An 18372-nucleotide genomic window follows, 5' to 3' on the forward strand; every position below is an offset into this window, starting at 1 on the left:
TATTTAGCCTGTGTGTTGTGTGTTTTTCGTGCATTTTTTTAACTGTGAAAACTCTCATACCCCAACCAAATACTTTAACCGTTTGAGTGCCACATGTCTTTGCTGTTTTCCCATCCAAAAGTACCAAGGAGTGCTTTTTCTTTTGTCTTATTCGCCAATTTAAAAATGCCAAGGAGCACTATTGCGCTTTTTTCTGCTTATATGGTCAGTTGTAATTCTTTCAGTTCAGTGTTTTGACATCTTTCTGAGCATAAGTACAGATGTCAGCATCTTTAAGTTATATAAAAATAGCGTGTTGCGGTTTCTTCCACTCCGTACATACTCTGAGCGTGTCTCGATTGTCGGCTTTGTAGCCTAGAACACTGGCATTTTTTGAGCGACACAGAAGAAGCGCAAAATCGCTCCTTGGCACTCAAATGGTTAAAAAATTCTCTTAAAGAGAAACCCACTAGTTGTTGAGTTCATGCATCTGGTCATATAATAAAAGAAATTATGGGACTTTATTTTTTTTTGGGGGGGGGGAGACTTAAAACTCATAATGATGAACCATACTTTTTTTTTTTTTTTTTTTTTTTTTTTGTTTGTTTGTTTGTTTGTTTGTTTGTTTGTGTTTGTGTGTGTGTGTGTGTGTTTTACTTGAGCACCAATCTTTTTTAATAACATTTTGTGTATGAGCAGTTGTTAGATCAACAGAATGAGATTTAGGGTTTATAGTAAAAAGTAATCTATACAGTACAAAGTCTTTAATCCGGACTCGCCGGGACTTCGGCGATTCCGGATTAGGGGTTTTTCTGGATTATAGATAATCAATTTAAATCTGGTAAGATGGCATGCAGAAATTATAAAATTAAAAATATGAAACCATAATTTATGAAATAAAGAGCAATTATGATCTAAAGGGTATCAAAATTTACAAAAAAAAAAATATTTATTTGTTTACCTTATTAAACATTTCTTTTGATGTAAGTTGGTAAAGTTGCTTCGTTTTATGTGCTAATACTTTCTCTTTAATTCTGTAAACATACATAATTTCTTGTTCAGTTACAAAGTTCTGCTGTTCAAGTCCTGTAATTGCTGTGTCAAGAATACTAATTAGTTTGTCAATCGAAATTTTTTCATTTTCAATAACCTCTCTGTCACTTTCTTCACTATCGGAAGCGGTACATCGAAACATGCTTTCGCTTTGTAGATCCTTTGGCAGCTCCAGAATCGGAAACTCTTTTTGACATGATCGAAAGTTCAAGCTTACTTTTTATAAAATTGTTCTAACTGTCTGCAAAAAATAATAAGCCGAATCCAATTAGAAGATTAAGGAACAACGCAATCTGCAACATTAACTGAAAAAGATAATTAGATAATGTTAGCCTATCTTATACCATCCGTTATACATTAAACGTGCATGTGTAAAGGTATTATGTGCATGCGTAAACGCATGCGTAGAAAGTTTGTAGCTTTGAGGTCTGAATTATAGATCATTCCGGATTATGGATGTCCGGTTTAAAGACTTTTTACTGTAGTAACCTTCTTTTTCCAGTCTTCTGTTTTATATGTTCCCCAGCAGTCTGAATAAATCATTGATCCCTCTTATACATGGTTGCTGGTTTTTGCCATGAATGTGGCTACTTCTGTTAAGAATCTGAGTGAGAAAGAATTCACCAGCTTCTCAGTGTAGCAGGTCAAATATCCACTGGTGAGGCAGAACTCTGCCAGTTTTGTTTTTTGCTCATATGACTAGTTTTTCATTCATGGCCACCTATTTGCTTATTTTGTTATTCGACTAGATGTAGAGAATTCACCTCTTTCATAAAACTGTTCCAGTCTATAGTTGTATTTTTGTAAAGGCTGCCCAAGGATTTAAATTTCCAGAGTACGTACTGTTAGGAACCATCTACCTCCACCTCAGAAAAGGAAAAATACATAATAGTAATGGGAAAACTAGCTGATAGCTGAGTTGCTTCTAATACCATTTAATTAGCATCATTTTGTCTGCCCTAGTAGTAAATAAATCACTAGGCTGTTATAAATTATTTTCTGAAACCACTGGACCAGTTGTCAAAATGTTTGCTTTTCCATCACTTGCAACTTACAAATGCTTTCAGCAACACATATTTTTAATTTGTAGTATTTTTGCATATTTGAATGTGAAACAAAAAACCTTGAATTATTTTCGTGATGACAGAATTATGAGTTAGTGTGGATTGTTAATATTTATATGAAAAAGAAAAAGAAACTGTAACATATATAATCAAAGTTTTTCTCATCATGAGCAAGCTGTAAATGATAATCATTAAGACTGCCTGCTATTTGAAAACAGTTTGCATTGGTGATTATTTAATGGTTTTGCTATCTTTAACAAAGCAGGACCATTATGATAAGGAAGTAGCAAAGTTTCAAACTTTTTTTTAATTCTTGTAATTTTACTAAGAAATGGCAAGAAAAATTAAAACAAAGATGTAGATTTTTTTTTTTTTTTTTTTTTTTTTTTTTTAATGAAACTTCACTAAATGCATCCATTTAAATATTTGTCTAAGAGTTGCTTACATTTTAATAAAAGTTACATTAGTATGAAATAAATTAAAATTTTTAAATTGTCTTTTTGATTTTTTTTCCCTCTCAGGAAGGACAAAAATTAGCCGAATATTAGCCAAGAAAGAAGAATGCCAAAAGTCAATTCCGACTTCGGTTATTTGTAAGAACACTTCTTACATCGAGAAACCAAAGAGAGTTTTTATAGAACAGCCATGTTCTCCTCCTTCACCTGCTAGCTCAACTAAAAGTGAGAACTCTGACAAAATGGAAGAGGATAGATGTGTGGAAGAGTATCAGCAAGCACTACAGAAACAATTGATGCATAGTAACTGCTGCAAACATCTCAGAAGTATTGTTACACCAAAGAAAGAAAATTTGCCAAAAGCTAAATACTGTAACCCAGTTTTTAAGGAAATTCCTAAAACAAACTTTATGCAAAAAGCTCCTCATGTGCCTATACAACCTGTACCTGTATATAGTAAGTGTTTTACAAGACCAGTAGTCGACAACTCACAAAGACGTTACGAAAGTCCTCATCTTCTTCTAGTCCCGACGTACAATGATGACATATTTGAGGACACCAAGGTGTATAATGATGATATATCAAATGACAGTAAGGTAAATAAATCTGTAATGGTTTTGTTACATTTAAGATTTTATCTTATGCTGGTGTTTTTTTTTTTTTTTTTTTTTTCCCCAAAGCTTATTGCAGTTGGGAAAAGTTGTTAAAATTTTAACTTACAATGTTGTGAAACAAGTTTAAATTTATATATTTATTTAAATCAATCATAATCAAGATCTTAACGCAAGAATTGCACAAAATCTTAAATTGTCTTCATTCCCTTTTAAGATAAAATACTATAAACAGGCACTGAAGTCTGTCTTGGTAACTAAAGCAGCTAGTGTTTCTGAGAACATAATTAAATAATGATGTTGAACATTGCCAACAGATTGCTTGCCATAGAAGATCAGAATTTCCTGGAACTGTGGGTATTTAATTTAGATTTTAAAATTTTTTAAGAGTTCATCAATTACTGTGAATGCAGTTATTAAATGCAGAGCAGATATATGTAGGATAGAAAGGTACATTTGTTGCATTTTTGGACTTAATTTTATTTCCTTGCATATTTTGGCTTGATACAAAAGAGAATGATTCGAAACGGCAATAAGAAAATGTTCTTTTAATGTCATGAAAATTCTCCAAAACTCCACTGTGGGGAAAGAACACAGCTTGTCCCCCTTTTTTAATATGCTTTTAATACTTTCTAGTTTTGTAGTGCCTCTTGATTTTTCGTGCTAGAATGAGATAACTGGTGATTAGTGAAACTACTGTTTTATGGGATTAGATCAGAGGTGTTTGCTCACTGAATTTTTTTTTTTTTTTTTTTTTTTTTTTTTTTTTTTTACTACTAACTGCTAACTAACAGTAGCCTTGGTGAAAAACATCTGGAAGGAGGAGTGAATAAAGCGTGCTTAGTGAGGTGAGGATGAAGCGAAGAGCAAAAAGAATTGAACATGCAGTAGGGCAAAAAATGGTTAGCGAGGTTGGAGCGAAAAGAATCAGTGCCTTATTGTGCTAAAATTAATCTATTCTGAATTTTTACTGAGGAGTAAGTTTCTTATTTAGGAAAACTATATCTAATTATTGCGTTACATGTAAAAATTTTACTTGTTTTGTAGATGCAAGCTGTGATCTCTCGTCCATCATATATGATGTTGTCAAGATTGCAATTATTGGTGAATAAAGCATGGAGCTTTTGTAAAGCAATGTACAGAGTTTGTTAGAATAACTTACCTGTTTAATGAATAAAAATTGCAAGCAGTAAAAGCAGACTAAATTTGAAGCAGATTTAATTAATATAGAATTGCAGTTTTGCCAGGATCTTTATCAAGTGTATGGGAAAGATGTAATTGACAAAGTGTTTGTCAGGTTATGAACCTTACTGAAATTTTACATAAGGTCACTTGTAGTAGAATTAAATTTATTCTAACTGGGATCAGTACTAAATTTAGTTATTTAAATATTGTACATTTTCTTCGAGGTTATTGTGGAATAGATTTTTTATAAAATATTTTTTAATCTTCATTTTTTATTGCAGTTATCACTTGTGAATTATTAATTAAAATGTCCCATGAATAAAGATGGGGATAATATATTAAAATGTGAGCAATAGTGTAATTTGAACATAAAACTATTTATCCACCCCCCTTAAAAAATCTTTGGTGTTTTCATTTTTAATAATATATTGTCATCTTTGAAGTAACACTTCTTATGTAATCAAAGTGTTGGATGATATACAGTTGAACTTCTGTTAGCTACTTTTGTGTGACGTAAGTTTTTATCTGTTATAATATTGGAGTGGCCACTAAATTGAAGTGCATTGATATCCTACTGTTTTGAATTCAGGGATTTGCAAAGTGTTCATTAAAATGGAATGCCTGGAGGTTTGATTGTCATTCATTAATAAAAGCAGATAATTAGTCATCCCTTGGGCTAAATGTTTTTAAATACTAATGAAATGCTTTTAGTAATATTCCATAAACATTATTTTTTGCCTACTGACATGTACTATTAGACACTGACTACTGACAAGTACACATATAGCATAAAAATATGATTATATTTTATTTCTGAAGTAAGAAAACTGAAATAAAAGTTGTATTGTAAAAAGTGCATTGGAAATGTCCCAATCTCTGACTTGACTGAGTTACAGCTTTCCCTCCTGTTGCTTTGCTTAAATGAAATTTTATAGTTGTGAATGAATTATTAAGCCATTGCTAATTCTGAGTTTTATGAATAATAAGTGCATTGCCTTAAATAGACATATTGTTTGAATTCATTTTAAAAGTGCACAATTATAGTTAATAAACCATCTATTTTATTAACTATGGATATTATCAGTGAATAATTGGCAGTCTCCATTGTTAATAAAATGGATAACCAATTGCAGATATTTCCACCAAAATCGTGCTTTGGAAGGCTTGCTAGCATAATATTTTTACTTTGTAATAAACACAGTTATAACACAGCTTAAATGAATTTTTGAATTATAGTTACTATTCCACAATAACTAGAGGAATCATTTAGAACTTCATTTAACAATAAATGAAATGGAAGATGCAAAAGGGGCTATATGAAAAAAGTCAAATTTTTCAATAGCAACCCTCCCTCCAAAAAAAAACAATCCCATTGCTCAGAAAAATATCAGAAGTTACTATGAGATCCTTGTAATTAGCATTCTAATTCTCTGTTGCTCATGTTTATCATATCATATAAACAGCAGAGAATCTACTGGGTAAAAAAAAGTAAATAAGTTAATGCAAATATAAAATTTTACTTTATATATGTAGATTTGTTCATTTTAGAAGGGCTTTCATTGCAATATACGAGTTTTCTTGAAAGGTGTTCTTTGAAATGATTCCTTTAGATTCAGAAGGAGGAAATAGAATGATATATGTGCCGGTCTGGAAAGTAAATAATACTGGATGTACAAAAGCTTTTTAAATTTCCATATTTGGCAAAGTTTTGGAAATGATTTTTGGTCTTTCAGAAGTCCTTAATTTTTACCAAAATTTCCAAGTAGTCCTTTATTTTGCCCATATAATATTTCTGCCCCTTTTCTATGCCTGCTGTTCTCAGTGTGAAAGTAAAATTTTGATTAAACATGGAGCTCAAACTACATGAAGGTTGGACTTCCTACCCACTGTTATGAATTGATCTCAAAATTTTCCAAGCATATGGAAGAATAAGACTCTGAAAAATGTAGAGATTTGTTCTGAAAATACTTGGTGGATGTTTAGAACAATCTAAATCTGGAAAAGGCTGCAATGGCGGTTCTTTTACTTGAACTTAAAATACTTTGGAAAGTTCTAGCAGGATTGATAGACCTGCAATTAATTTCTAAATATTAAAAAAAAAAGTTTTAGTAGTAAAAATGTGACTTAGAGATCATCTCTGACAGCTTTGACAACTTCATAATTTTTAAAAAAATTGTTTGAATTTTGTCCTTTTTTGAAAAGGTGCCACAGATTTAGCTCGCCTTGCCAAATCTGTATTTAAAGCATACTCTGCTTCCAGAATATGTGTTATTCTTTGAATTTGTTTTCTTTATTACATCAAAAATAAGTTCCTTTTTTAGGAAATGAGTACTTTTGCTGTCCTTTGCCAAGCTTAAGAAATTTTAAGGTTTGTGTACAAAATTTTAATTTGGTGATTTGCATATTTCAGGACTTCCCCCCCCCCCCAAGTTGGTAGGAATTTATTTAACCTTTTCTTGGTCAGAATTTTTTATTTCCCTTCCAAATTTCTGATCCCAAAAAAGCATTTATTTATATATATATATATATATATATTTTTTTTTAAGTTGCTGAAAATTAATGTATGTTCCATCCTAAATTTGAAAATGCAAAATATTACAGTACAGTAGACTCCTGATTATCCGCAGGCGGTTTATCTGCGCCTGCCGCACAGTCTTTTTTTTTTTTTTTTTTTTTTTTTTTTTTAACAAGCGTGTAAAGCAAAGAAAATAAAAATGTTCACATAACTGAGCGAAACGTTCAATTTACTAACATCGTGCTTATTTATGGCAAAAATATCCCAGGCCTTCTTCCAGAACCTTCCCCTCTGATGAGTAAGTGATTTCTTACTTACCCTTGCAGTGCCCGCTCCACCGCCCTCTCTCGTCTTACTGACACGTCCACTTCCTCCCACACGCCATTGTTATTTTAAGCCTGATAGTGTTTGCGAACCGGTCAGAATTAATTTCTTATCTTTTATTGTGTTCAGTGCTTGTGCTTTTTTGTTTTGTGTTTTTCATTACCGATTTAAAATGTCAGGAAAATGAAAGAAGGTTGTGTTGACGATAGCGCAAAAACTAGAATTAACTTCCAAAGTAGCAAACTGCGCTATAAGGCAGTAGATAAAATTGGATTACGGAATATCGGAAACAACAGTGCGTGACATTCTAAAGCAAAAAGACAAACTTGTGAACTTTGCATCAATGTCGGACAGTGCTTCCGCAATGAAAGCGCGAAAAACGATGAAGGGTTCTACCTTTGATGAGCTAGACACTGCATTGACAGAGTGGTTAGCTCGAGTTCGAAAAGAGGGTATTCCTGTAAATGGTCGTATCATTGCGGCGAAGGCAAAAACCTTCTTTGAGTTGTTAGGCCTGAAAGGAAATTTTGATGCGTCTTCTGGCTGGTTGACTCGTTTTAAGCAGCTATATGGATTTTGATAAATTGGACTTCATGGGGAGAAACTTAGTGGTTACCAACAAGCAGCCGACTATTTCCACCATGAATTTGAAGAATTTGTTTTAAAAGAAGAGGTATCTTTTAAACAAATTTACAATGCCGACGAATTGGGACTTTTGTGGAAACGTCTTCCCACTCACACTTTAGCATTTGAAAGTGAAAGTAAAGCGGCGGGTCATAAAAGCAGCAAGGAAAATATCACTATCATGTCTTGCAGTAACGCTACCATTGGACATAAACTTAGACTTGTTGTCATTGGAAAGTAATAAAAAAAAAGAGAGAGAGAGAGAGATCTTTCAAAGGCACAAGAATAGAAAATTTGCTCGTTGATTACTTTAACCAAAAAAAAAAAGGATGGATGAACCGAAACATTTTTTAAGAATGGTTCGAAAAAATCTTTGTTCTTCAAGTGCGTAAATATCTTAAATCGAAAAACCTGCTTGAAAAAGCTGTGCTATTGATCGAAAACGCATCTTCTCACCCAGCAACAAGCGTGCTAAAGTTTTCTGATGGACAAATTTTTGCAGTTTCTCCCTCCAAATGTTACTGTGCTAATCCAATCCATGGACCAAGAAGTCATTGCAACAATGAAGAGAACATACCCAACCAAGCTGCTAATGACCAAAATTGAAGGAGGTTATGATCTGAAAGAGTTTTGGAAACACTACACAATCTTGGCAGCATATGCATGGGACTCATTGAAACCGTCAACCCTCATAAAATCATGGTGAAAACTCATGCCTAATGTTGAAGCCAACAACAACCTAACCCCTTTGAGTTGTGAAGAAGAGAATGAAGATGTAGACATGCCCACAGCAACTCTTGCCGATATGGTGAGAACGTCGATGCTGAAAACAGTAACGAGTTGTTGGAGTGTGATGTCAATGAACCTGGCTTCGAACGCTTGCCAGATGACGAAATTGTGAAGAAAGCAAGGGGAGAGACCGAGAATGAAGGACAGCGAAGTGAAGGCGAAGAAGAGCCCACTGTGCAGATGTGGAAGACTCACAAAGGGGCTTTGCAACAAGTCGACGGACTGTTGAGAGCTATTTGGAAGAACAATACAACGCAGAGTTGGCCAAGAAACTTATGCTACGAAAAATGCAGTCTCGGATCAAGAGAAAATGCTTCCAAAGCAAGAAGCAAACACAAATGACTGATTTTTTCAAAAAGGTGTAGTTTTTCAGTTATGCTTTTGTAATTCCATAATACATTACAGTATTAAAACAGTACATATGTATTAATTTTTCTGTGTGTCCTTGACGTCTCTCGTAAGTATACAAAGCACTTTTCTGTTTTCATTAACAAAATGCATTTTAGGTTAGTTTTGAGTGATATAGTAAAATATTAGGCGTTAGTTAAACATTTCCTGCTGTTTATTTTACGTTTTATAGTACATAAAACGATTTTTCAAAGTTGGAATGACTGTTTTCTCTTTTGCTATACCCGGTTTTAGCTTTTTTCGGATTATCCGCGATGGACGCGCCACCCAATTCCGCAGATAATCGGGAGTGTACTGTATTCAGTTTTTGATGAACCTATGGGTGGTCAGATATGTGATATCTCATTCACTGATCACCAATTTTAACTGCAGTGCACCCAAGTTTCAAATTTTAAAAAATACAGTATGATACTTTATTTATTAAACGTACTGTTTTGATGTGTTTAATATAAATATCTACATACAAATAATTACTAAATTATGTAAAAAAATGCTTTAGAAAATGGATTTCCAATCGTGCCGTTAAAACAGCTTTACAACTGGCCTTGAATATCAGAGCTTAAAAACCACAATTATCACGAAACCAAAAAAAATTTATTTAATCAAAAGAATTGTTTTCTTACTTTATAAAAAAATTGACTAAATATCAAAAATATGTCGAATGATTTTTTAGTTGAAATTCTAACACATATCACGTGGATATTCAATAACATATTCAAGGCGAGAAATCTCACTGCAAAAATTGCAAATAAACTAGGATTAGTGTCGCTGTCTCTTAGCAATATTAAAAAATGCAAGGATAATTGCGTAATTTAAAGCAGCGTATGAGTAGCAATGAATTCAGTGTAAATGATGGGACTTTTCACTTTGTCGCATGGCTTGTGACGGTGACCTTACGGACACAAAAATGCCAAACATACGAGGTGCAACGCCAACCATGAAGGGGTTAAATTACATTTTTAGAACAATGACAGTAAAATAAAAATATTTAATTCACTCTGTATTTTTAACACAGTTCTTAATTTTTGAGTGACTTTTGATTCTGAAAATGAAAAACAATAATAAGCACAACAAAAGGCTGTTTCTGAATTACTTTTCAACAGAAGAATGTAATTATATTAAAAGTAAATTTTCTTTTTATAATTTAATACTTTTTGTGAGATTTTTCTTGTGTGATTGTGTCAATATATTCAAATATGTATTGTCTTCCCCCTTCCCCATTCACTTAATTCAGAGTGTTTTTCTCTGATTTTTCTAAGAAATCTTCTCTCTCACTCTTGTAAATTTGTCAGGTATAGAAGGATCATGATAGAAAAGTCAGTGAAAAGAAAATCACACTGCTTGCCACCATAAATGCAACACCCTGAAGGAAGCATGCAAATAACATGAAATTTACAACATGCGTTAGTGGAGGTGAGATATGCAAATGATTAAAATTTCAACGCAGACGCACATTACGCGCGTCTGTGGCGGCACTTCAAAGTGCTATTTAAGGCTTGGAGCTTTTAACGATTTCAAGTTCGGCAATTGTGTTTTTCTTGTGGTTTTTTCACAAAAACGATCAATTATGCCTCGTACAGTCAAAAGTCTTTATTCCGGACTCGTTGGGACTTCGGCGATTCCGGATCATAGATCATCAATTTAAATCTGGTAAGATGGCATGCAGAAATTGTAAGATTAAAAATATGAAACTGTAATTTATGAAATAAAGAGCAGTTATGATCTAAAGGTTATCAAAATTTACAAGAAAAAAGGTTAATATTTATTTGTTTACTTTATTAAACATTTCGTTCAACGTGCGCATGCATAAAGCATACATTACACATAGTTGAAATTGGAAAATTGCAACCAGAAAACTATTTGATGTATATTCATGATATTTATAATGACGAGGAATTTGATTTAAATCATATCAAAGACGGAGTACTTCAAGATGAAATATTACATTTAGGAAGGAATTTTAAGCGGAATAAAATAAAAACATCTGCCCTAAAGATAAGGATAGTGCTGACTGATCAACTTCCAGTTCATTGCGCGCCGAGACCGCGCAGAGCAGCGTGATATTGATAAACAGATTTCGGAATGGGTAGAGAAACAAAGGATATGCCTTTATCCATTTTTTGCAGCAATTCCACTTTTTGTTTGATGGACATCGAAACATGCTTTTGCATTGTAGATCCTTTGGCAGCTCCAGAATCGGAAATTCGTTTTGACATAGTTGTAAGTTTAAGCTTACTTTTATAAAATTGCTCTAACAGTCTGCAAAAAATAATAAGCCAGATCCAATTAGAAGATTAAGGAACAACGCAATCTGCAACATTAACTGAAATAGATAATTAGATAATTTTAGCTTATACCGTCCGTTATACATTAAACGCACATGCGTTAGCTTTGAGGTCCGGATTAAAGACTTTTGACTGTAGTAAACAGCGATCATCGTTTGATCAAGTATCCGAGTTCGACAGAGGAAGGATAGTGGTCTACCGAGAGTGTGGATTATCTTTCAGGGAAATTGGTCGTCGTGTTGGACAAAACCAAACAACTGTAATGCGGATATGTGACCGTTGGATGCAGGAGGTTATGACGAACCGACGTGTTTGATCGCATCCACCTCAGTGCACTACTTCACGTGATGACAGGAGCATTGTGCGCATGGCAGTGACGGCACTCAGTCACATCACGAACCATAGCACAGCACATTCAGTGGTCTGTCCGCAAGACGTCCATTGCTTCGTCTACCCTTGACGCAGAACCACAGACGACTCCGCCCTCAATGGTGCGATGAAAGAAGGATGTGGACGGCAGAATGAAACGAAATTGTCTTTACTAGCGAGTCACACTTCTGTCTGGAACACCTCGATGGTCGGATTCGAGTCTGGAAGACACCGAAGAGAGAGGGTGCTGAACAGTTGCGTTATGCACCTCCACACTGGTCCTGCACTGAGTATTATGGTATGGAGCAATATTGGATATCACTCTCGCACTCCTCTAATACGCGCTGCCAATACTTTAAACAACCAGCGCTACATCTCCAAGGTTTAGAGCCAGTTGTTCTTTCTTACCTTCAAGCCACAGCCATATTTCAGCAAGATAATGTGCGACCACACACGGCACACATTGTCCAAGGGTTCTTCGTCAATCACCAGATTGAATTGCTTTGCTTGTTCTGCTGTACTCCAAGAACACATCCAAAGTCTCTTTGAATCAATGCCGAGGCGTGTGGCAGCAGTGATCTCCCAACAATGGGCGGCTACTCTGGCTACTGATTCTGGAAGGAGCCACACTTAACAGAAGTCTATAAATTTAATCATTTGATACTTGGTCAACATGTTATCTACTAAATAAATTTTGTTGTGATATCTCTTGTCTTTCTTGGTTTTGCAAGCCAGCAGTGTATTTAAATTTTCTGCTTTTGCTCAGAAAGGTTGTTCTTTTCTCATCGTTTATTTTTGTGATTATTTACTGTTCAGAAGTATGAAAAGTTGTAAGAATGATTCTAATCTTACCATTGGACAAGCATGTGATCAAATTTTATTATTATTAATAAAGATATGAAAAATGGGTGTTCAAAAGATCCATGTTACGTTTCTCTGTTCACCATAGATCATTTCATAGAAGTATCTAGAGTTATTCTCAGTATTGAAATTACTAAAGAAATAAGATGTAGGAGCAACCTTTGCATGTTCTAAACTCACTTTATTTTTTGGAACAACAAAAAGAAAACAAAACTGCAGCTAAATCTGAACATTCTGATATGAAGAAAGAAATTATTCCACAAAAAAATATAAATAAATAAAATAAAAACTTAAAGAAATTCTAATGGTATTAACAAATTAGTAGATGAAGCAGAGATTAGTAAGTATATAGATTTCTTTCTAAAAGCAAATAAACGTAGAAAATTAGTAGTTAGAGAATTTAAATATCCAAAAGAATTTTAAGTTGAAAAGTTATATATATATGTCATAATTTAATGCGTAGAAGAAAATACTAGAACTTTTAACAGCTTTCGATAGCTGTCATGGCTGAGGGTTGAATGCATGCAGATGATGATGATGATGATGAAATTATGGGTTTTTACAAATCACTTATCTTTATTTTCAAGCATATCAAATCATTTTCTTATTAGATAAAATATTTCTAGATCATAAGCAAGTACAATAATCTTTATATATATGTTATGTCATATTAGAATAAGAACAAAGGAGTGCATAAAGATATTGGTATGGTGGAAGCTAGCTACTTTGCAAAGCAGTATTTATACCGAGTAGGTACAGAAAGTATTCTAAGCTATAACTGGTTAACTTAAGTTTTAGTTACGTTTTTCGAGCAGTGTTGTGTAGCATGGAAAGATCTCAAATTTGGGAGAAAGATGAATTGAGGGGGAGAGTATAAAATCTAGAATAGTTCATTTTAAGGTTGTCAATTATGCTTAAAGCAGCCATCGTAATTTGTTATATCTTATATATATATATATAATAATTTATATTGTTTAACCTGTTAAATGACAGGCCTGTTTTACTTGATCTAAGACTTAATCCCTAGGAACTGAGGCAATGTTTAATGTATTAATATTTAATTGTTCTAATTTGTGTAAACCAGTGTGATGATTTATGTTATTACCTGTTACTTTAAACTGCAAAATTTTCATAGATATTGATTTTAATAATGCATTTTTAATGATTAAAAAGGAGGGGAAAGTAGGGAGACTTTTTAATAGTGGTCGTGCAAATCTTTAAAATTATAAATATAAAATATAAATTTTTCAAGAAATTGTATTTTTAACTTAATTTTTATGTGAAGTATCTATAATTTAGCAAGTTAGGTTTATTCTTAGGTTTGTTTTACAATTATGCTTTAAATATTTATTAGATTTTTTAATTGATAATGCAATCTTTGTAGTAATGTTTTCTTTTTAGAATGGAATCGGTCATTTAGATAATTGCTTTAATTCATTTTATTCCCATTTGTTGAGAGGTCCTTAATTTCCATGCATAAAAATGTGTACAAATCATGATTTATGATAAATATATTTTAAAGTAAATTACTGACAAATGTACCCCCCTCCAAAAAAACTGCTTATAAAAGTTTCACATACAGTCATTTACACGGTAAAATATTACTGAAGAAAATCAAGGTGTGACATAACAAATGAAACATGATAATTACAAAATTGCATGTATTTAACTTTGTGCATAACATTAAGGTTATATTGCCGCCTTTTGTTATCTTCTGTTCTATGTCTGTATAAATGTTTTCAGTACTTTCTGATTATACGCACCTTACCCCAGGAAAGTCTGCAACTATTAGTGGCTGATTTTTCACCAAGCTTAGGTATAAAAGCCAACAGCCATTTTAGAAAAATTGCAGCACACTAAAAATTATTATAACACAGCAATCAGTTAGCATAATTAAAAACATAAGCAATATCCATTAAAAAACACTTTTTTTCCTTGTTATTCCCATGTACATTCCATTCTGTTTTTGCTTTAAGAAAATAATCGATGAATTGCAGAAATGGGCCTTGCGTTCTCTGCTGATTTTAGTCATGTATACAGCAATCTGTTTTTGCTTTTTTCAAGAGAATTTCACAAATTTAGTATTAGGTATACTGCCTTATTCACAGTGATCTATTTTCCCTTAAAAAAATATCAGAAAAATGCACAAATATTTGACTCCAAAGTTCATGCAGTATAGCTTCGTGGAATGCAAATTTTTGCTAATGAAATGTTGAACACCATACTATATCTGAAACTTCACAGCCCCACTAGATTCCTTATGGGGGGAAAGCACTCAGTGCAACATAAACAAACACTAATGACCATCGAATTTAAATGTGGAATTGTGCCTTCGATGGAAATATATGCTCAGCTACTGCAACGGCGCATACCTGAGCTACCACATAAATACATTTTGCTGATGTAATGGGTTGCATACTTTGGCAACATAGCAGGCTACTTTGGGAATACTTTTCAGGGGGTGCAGATAATCAGAAAATTTCCTGATTTTTAATTAAGAACTAAGTGTACAAAACTACGTAGTATTTTGGTTTTTACCAATTCTTACATTGATTTTGGTAATTTTTTAATTTTTAGGAGAAACTTTCTAACCACTTTGTGAGCAAACAAAATTCAGAAAGTGTGTTAAATTTATCTGAACAGTTTGTTGTCAGTGAACAAAATTCAGAAGGTGCATTAAATTTATCCATAAAATCCGAGTCCAGCGACATGTGGGCAAGGTAGGTATAACTGCACTCTGTTAATATGCAATACTGTAATAAAAGTGTCAACCAGTTTTTTATACAGTTATTTCAGGATTATTCTAAACAAATCAGATTAATTTCATACAGATTAAGTTATAGCTAAATAGTAAAGTATAAGAAAATGCGTGATTATTTCTGGATATCAAACAAATCAGATTATCTTCCCTGATAATCGAGTTGTGTAAAATGAGACTTTCATAAGATGAGTAGCCATTGTTCTAGATGCTTTGGGTCATTTATAGAAGAATGCAGAGAATTAGCTATTATTAATATTCTCTACTGCAGTACAAAGTCCGAAATGTGGACTCATCGGGACTTCAGCGATTCCGGATTTGGGATTTTTCCAGATATTAGATCATGAGTTTAAATCTAGCAAGATGGCATGTAGAAATTATTAAATTAAAAATATGAAATCATGATTTATGAAATAATAACATATGACCTAAAGGGTATCAAAATTTACCAAAAAAAAAAAGCTTAATATTGTTTTGCTTACCTTATTAAACATTTCTTTCATTGCAAGTGGGTTTAAGTTGCTCCGTTTTTTTGTGCTAATACTTTCTCTTTAATTCTGTTGACAGACATTCTCTTGTTTAGTTAAATTGTTGAAGTCTTGTAACTGCTGTTTGGAGAATTCCGACTAACTTGTCAATCAAAATTTTCTCGTTTTCAGTAACGTCTCTGTCACTTTCTTCACTATCGGTAGTTGTATTTTCTGGATCTAGAACCGAACTGCAGATTTCGACATTCATTAATTAATTGATTGATGATTGAGAAGCATTGTCATCACAATTAAAAATTTATTTTATATCATTCTCATTTATGACCGCTTCTCCACATTTCTTTACAAAATCTGTTAATTGGAAAATTTCACCTTTGTTTTGCGATATCCAAAAACCTTTAAAATTAGCTGCTATCATCATCAAATTTAGCTATCCTTCACTGTACATATTTGGCTATGCATCATGAGCTTGGCGACTAATGAGAATTTGACCATTAAATTTTATCTTGTTTCTATCGTGCACTGAGACAATTAAGCCTGAATTTTATTAGTTATATATTATACTTATGTCTATTTCTTGCACATGCTTAAGACTTAATAGATGCCTGAATAAATTCCCACATATACATCAGCCTTATTGAGGGCCGGCACTAGATATCTTACCGCCTGATGCAGTTTCTGTGGGTCTTAAATTCTGCGACTCTGTGCCGCCATAAGAGTCCTGGCGCTGGTTCTGGGTTTATGTGAATAACAAATCAGTTAATCTTAATTCAACTAGCCCTAAATTTATTCTTTGGGTCTATGAGTATCATCAACAAAATCTTTTTTTTATCACATCAAAAGAAATTTTTGGTGAATATATCCTTGTTAACATATTTTAGCTCATTTAACTTAAATCTGTAATCATTGCCAAGTGTAATGTCAACATATAAGGGTACCATACTCCTTTATTATTAAATTACTAACATAAAAAAATTGTTTACGCATCGCCACATGAGTCATTACTCAAGTTGTCATGTTTTGATAAACATGTGGTGATGAAAGAAAAGTATAATAAATAATGATTCCCCAAGTTGGCCTCAGATGAAGGATGTATCTATGTGGAATGTTTCGGTTTGAGATGTGTGCCAAAAGCAGATGTGCAGCAACGGAGCTAAATTACTGGTCATACATATTTATGCTAAAAGGTTTGTTTCTTCAATAACAAGGTATTTTATTTTGTGTCCAAGAATCAGCACTCTCCAGATGTTTGATTATGCGTGGAGGGGGGGGAATTAAATGTGCATGTATAAAATGTAGAAGAAAAACGTTGTTGGTGGTATTGAGGTCCAGATTTTAGATCATTCTGGATAATGGACATCCGGATTTTGGACTTTGTACTGTATTACTAAATTACCTTCTTTGAAATACTGGTCTTTTCTGTGATGATTAACATAAATTATTTTATCATAGCTAATGCTGCTATAGTGTTTAATATTAAGAAGCTTCATTTAAGGAGCCCACTGGAAACCTGCAGTGGAAATGTGTTTGCACTATTTGGAAATGTTGAAAATGTAGTATTTTGCATAAAACTTATATCGGTATAAAAAATGAAAAATTACATAAATGGAATTTTTTTACACGTACTTTTCTTACTTAAGCATTTTTGTAACTGGAATATGAATGGGATCAACGGTTTCAAAAGTAAAGTAAGGACTTTTATTGACATGATGTATTTAATTTTTAAGACTAGTTTTAAAAGTAGAAAGAGACGTTTTAAAAGTAGTAGAACAAGAACTAACTGGAAAAAAATACTTGATTAACAAGGATATCATATTTTAATTAACATATTATTTTATTAGTTATAAATAAGTAAATCGTAATCCTCTTGTTCTGTACTCAGGAAAGCATGTTGATTTTCACAAATTTGAAAACTTGTGTGCAATATACTGAACATTCCTTTTCTTTTTTACTTAAAACACTTTTTCTTTTTATTTGGAGTAAACTTATAAAAAAAAGGTCACTGCTAATAGTATAGAATTTATAGGAAACAGGAAATGTAAATTAAATAGCAAATGGTGGTCTTTATATAGTACTAGAAAAAACTTTTCATCTGAGTGAACACTAACCCAATAAAATTAGTTTTTCTATACTCTTAATCAATGTGCATTCCTTTGGAAATCAGGCAACAAATGAAATGGAGCCGTGCGTGCTGTAGTGTTGAATGTACTGTTTTGAGATATGATAATTATTTCAGTGTAAGTTGCAAGTTTTTAAAATTTTTCCCTAATATATCTTAAAAAGTTTAGTTTTTAACAAAATTAATGTGAGAACCAAGGTATGGAAATCAAACCTAGTTCTTAATCATATAATAGTTAATTTGTTAATGAAAAAAATATTTCATTGCAACCTGTGGAGGTTGCAGTTACACATTTTCCTAATGTCATTCAATAAGATTTGATGTACAACAATAGCACAACTCATTACCGATGTAATTGACCTGATATCTTATGCCTGTTCTAAAAGTAGCATCTGCCTGCTGGTAAGTTGCTGAAGTGGAACCTTTTTTGTTTTTTATTTATTTCGATTAAATTGATTAAAATTATTACTTACATAATGTAATTT

At 32.7% G+C, this 18372-nt stretch overlaps 1 protein-coding gene across 7 annotated transcripts in view; it reads left to right on the plus strand.

Moving 5' to 3' along the window:
- The window catches only part of LOC118189894 (uncharacterized), a 170721-nt gene that overhangs the window by 147712 nt on the left and 4637 nt on the right, over positions 1-18372 (plus strand). For 6 of the 7 annotated variants that reach the window (XM_085825748.1, XM_085825749.1, XM_035360594.2 and 3 more), the window contains 2 exons: positions 2618-3147; positions 15100-15242. In XM_085825748.1, the coding sequence (XP_085681874.1) occupies positions 2618-3147; positions 15100-15242 (673 nt within the window). The remainder of the gene's footprint in view (positions 1-2617; positions 3148-15099; positions 15243-18372) is intronic. The other variant, XM_035360598.2, reaches the window with a different exon arrangement.

The sequence above is a fragment of the Stegodyphus dumicola genome, chromosome 10, assembly GCF_044657685.1.
Source record: "Stegodyphus dumicola isolate Sdum_Otavi_A_Nest chromosome 10, ASM4465768v1".
NCBI lineage: Eukaryota > Metazoa > Arthropoda > Arachnida > Araneae > Eresidae > Stegodyphus > Stegodyphus dumicola.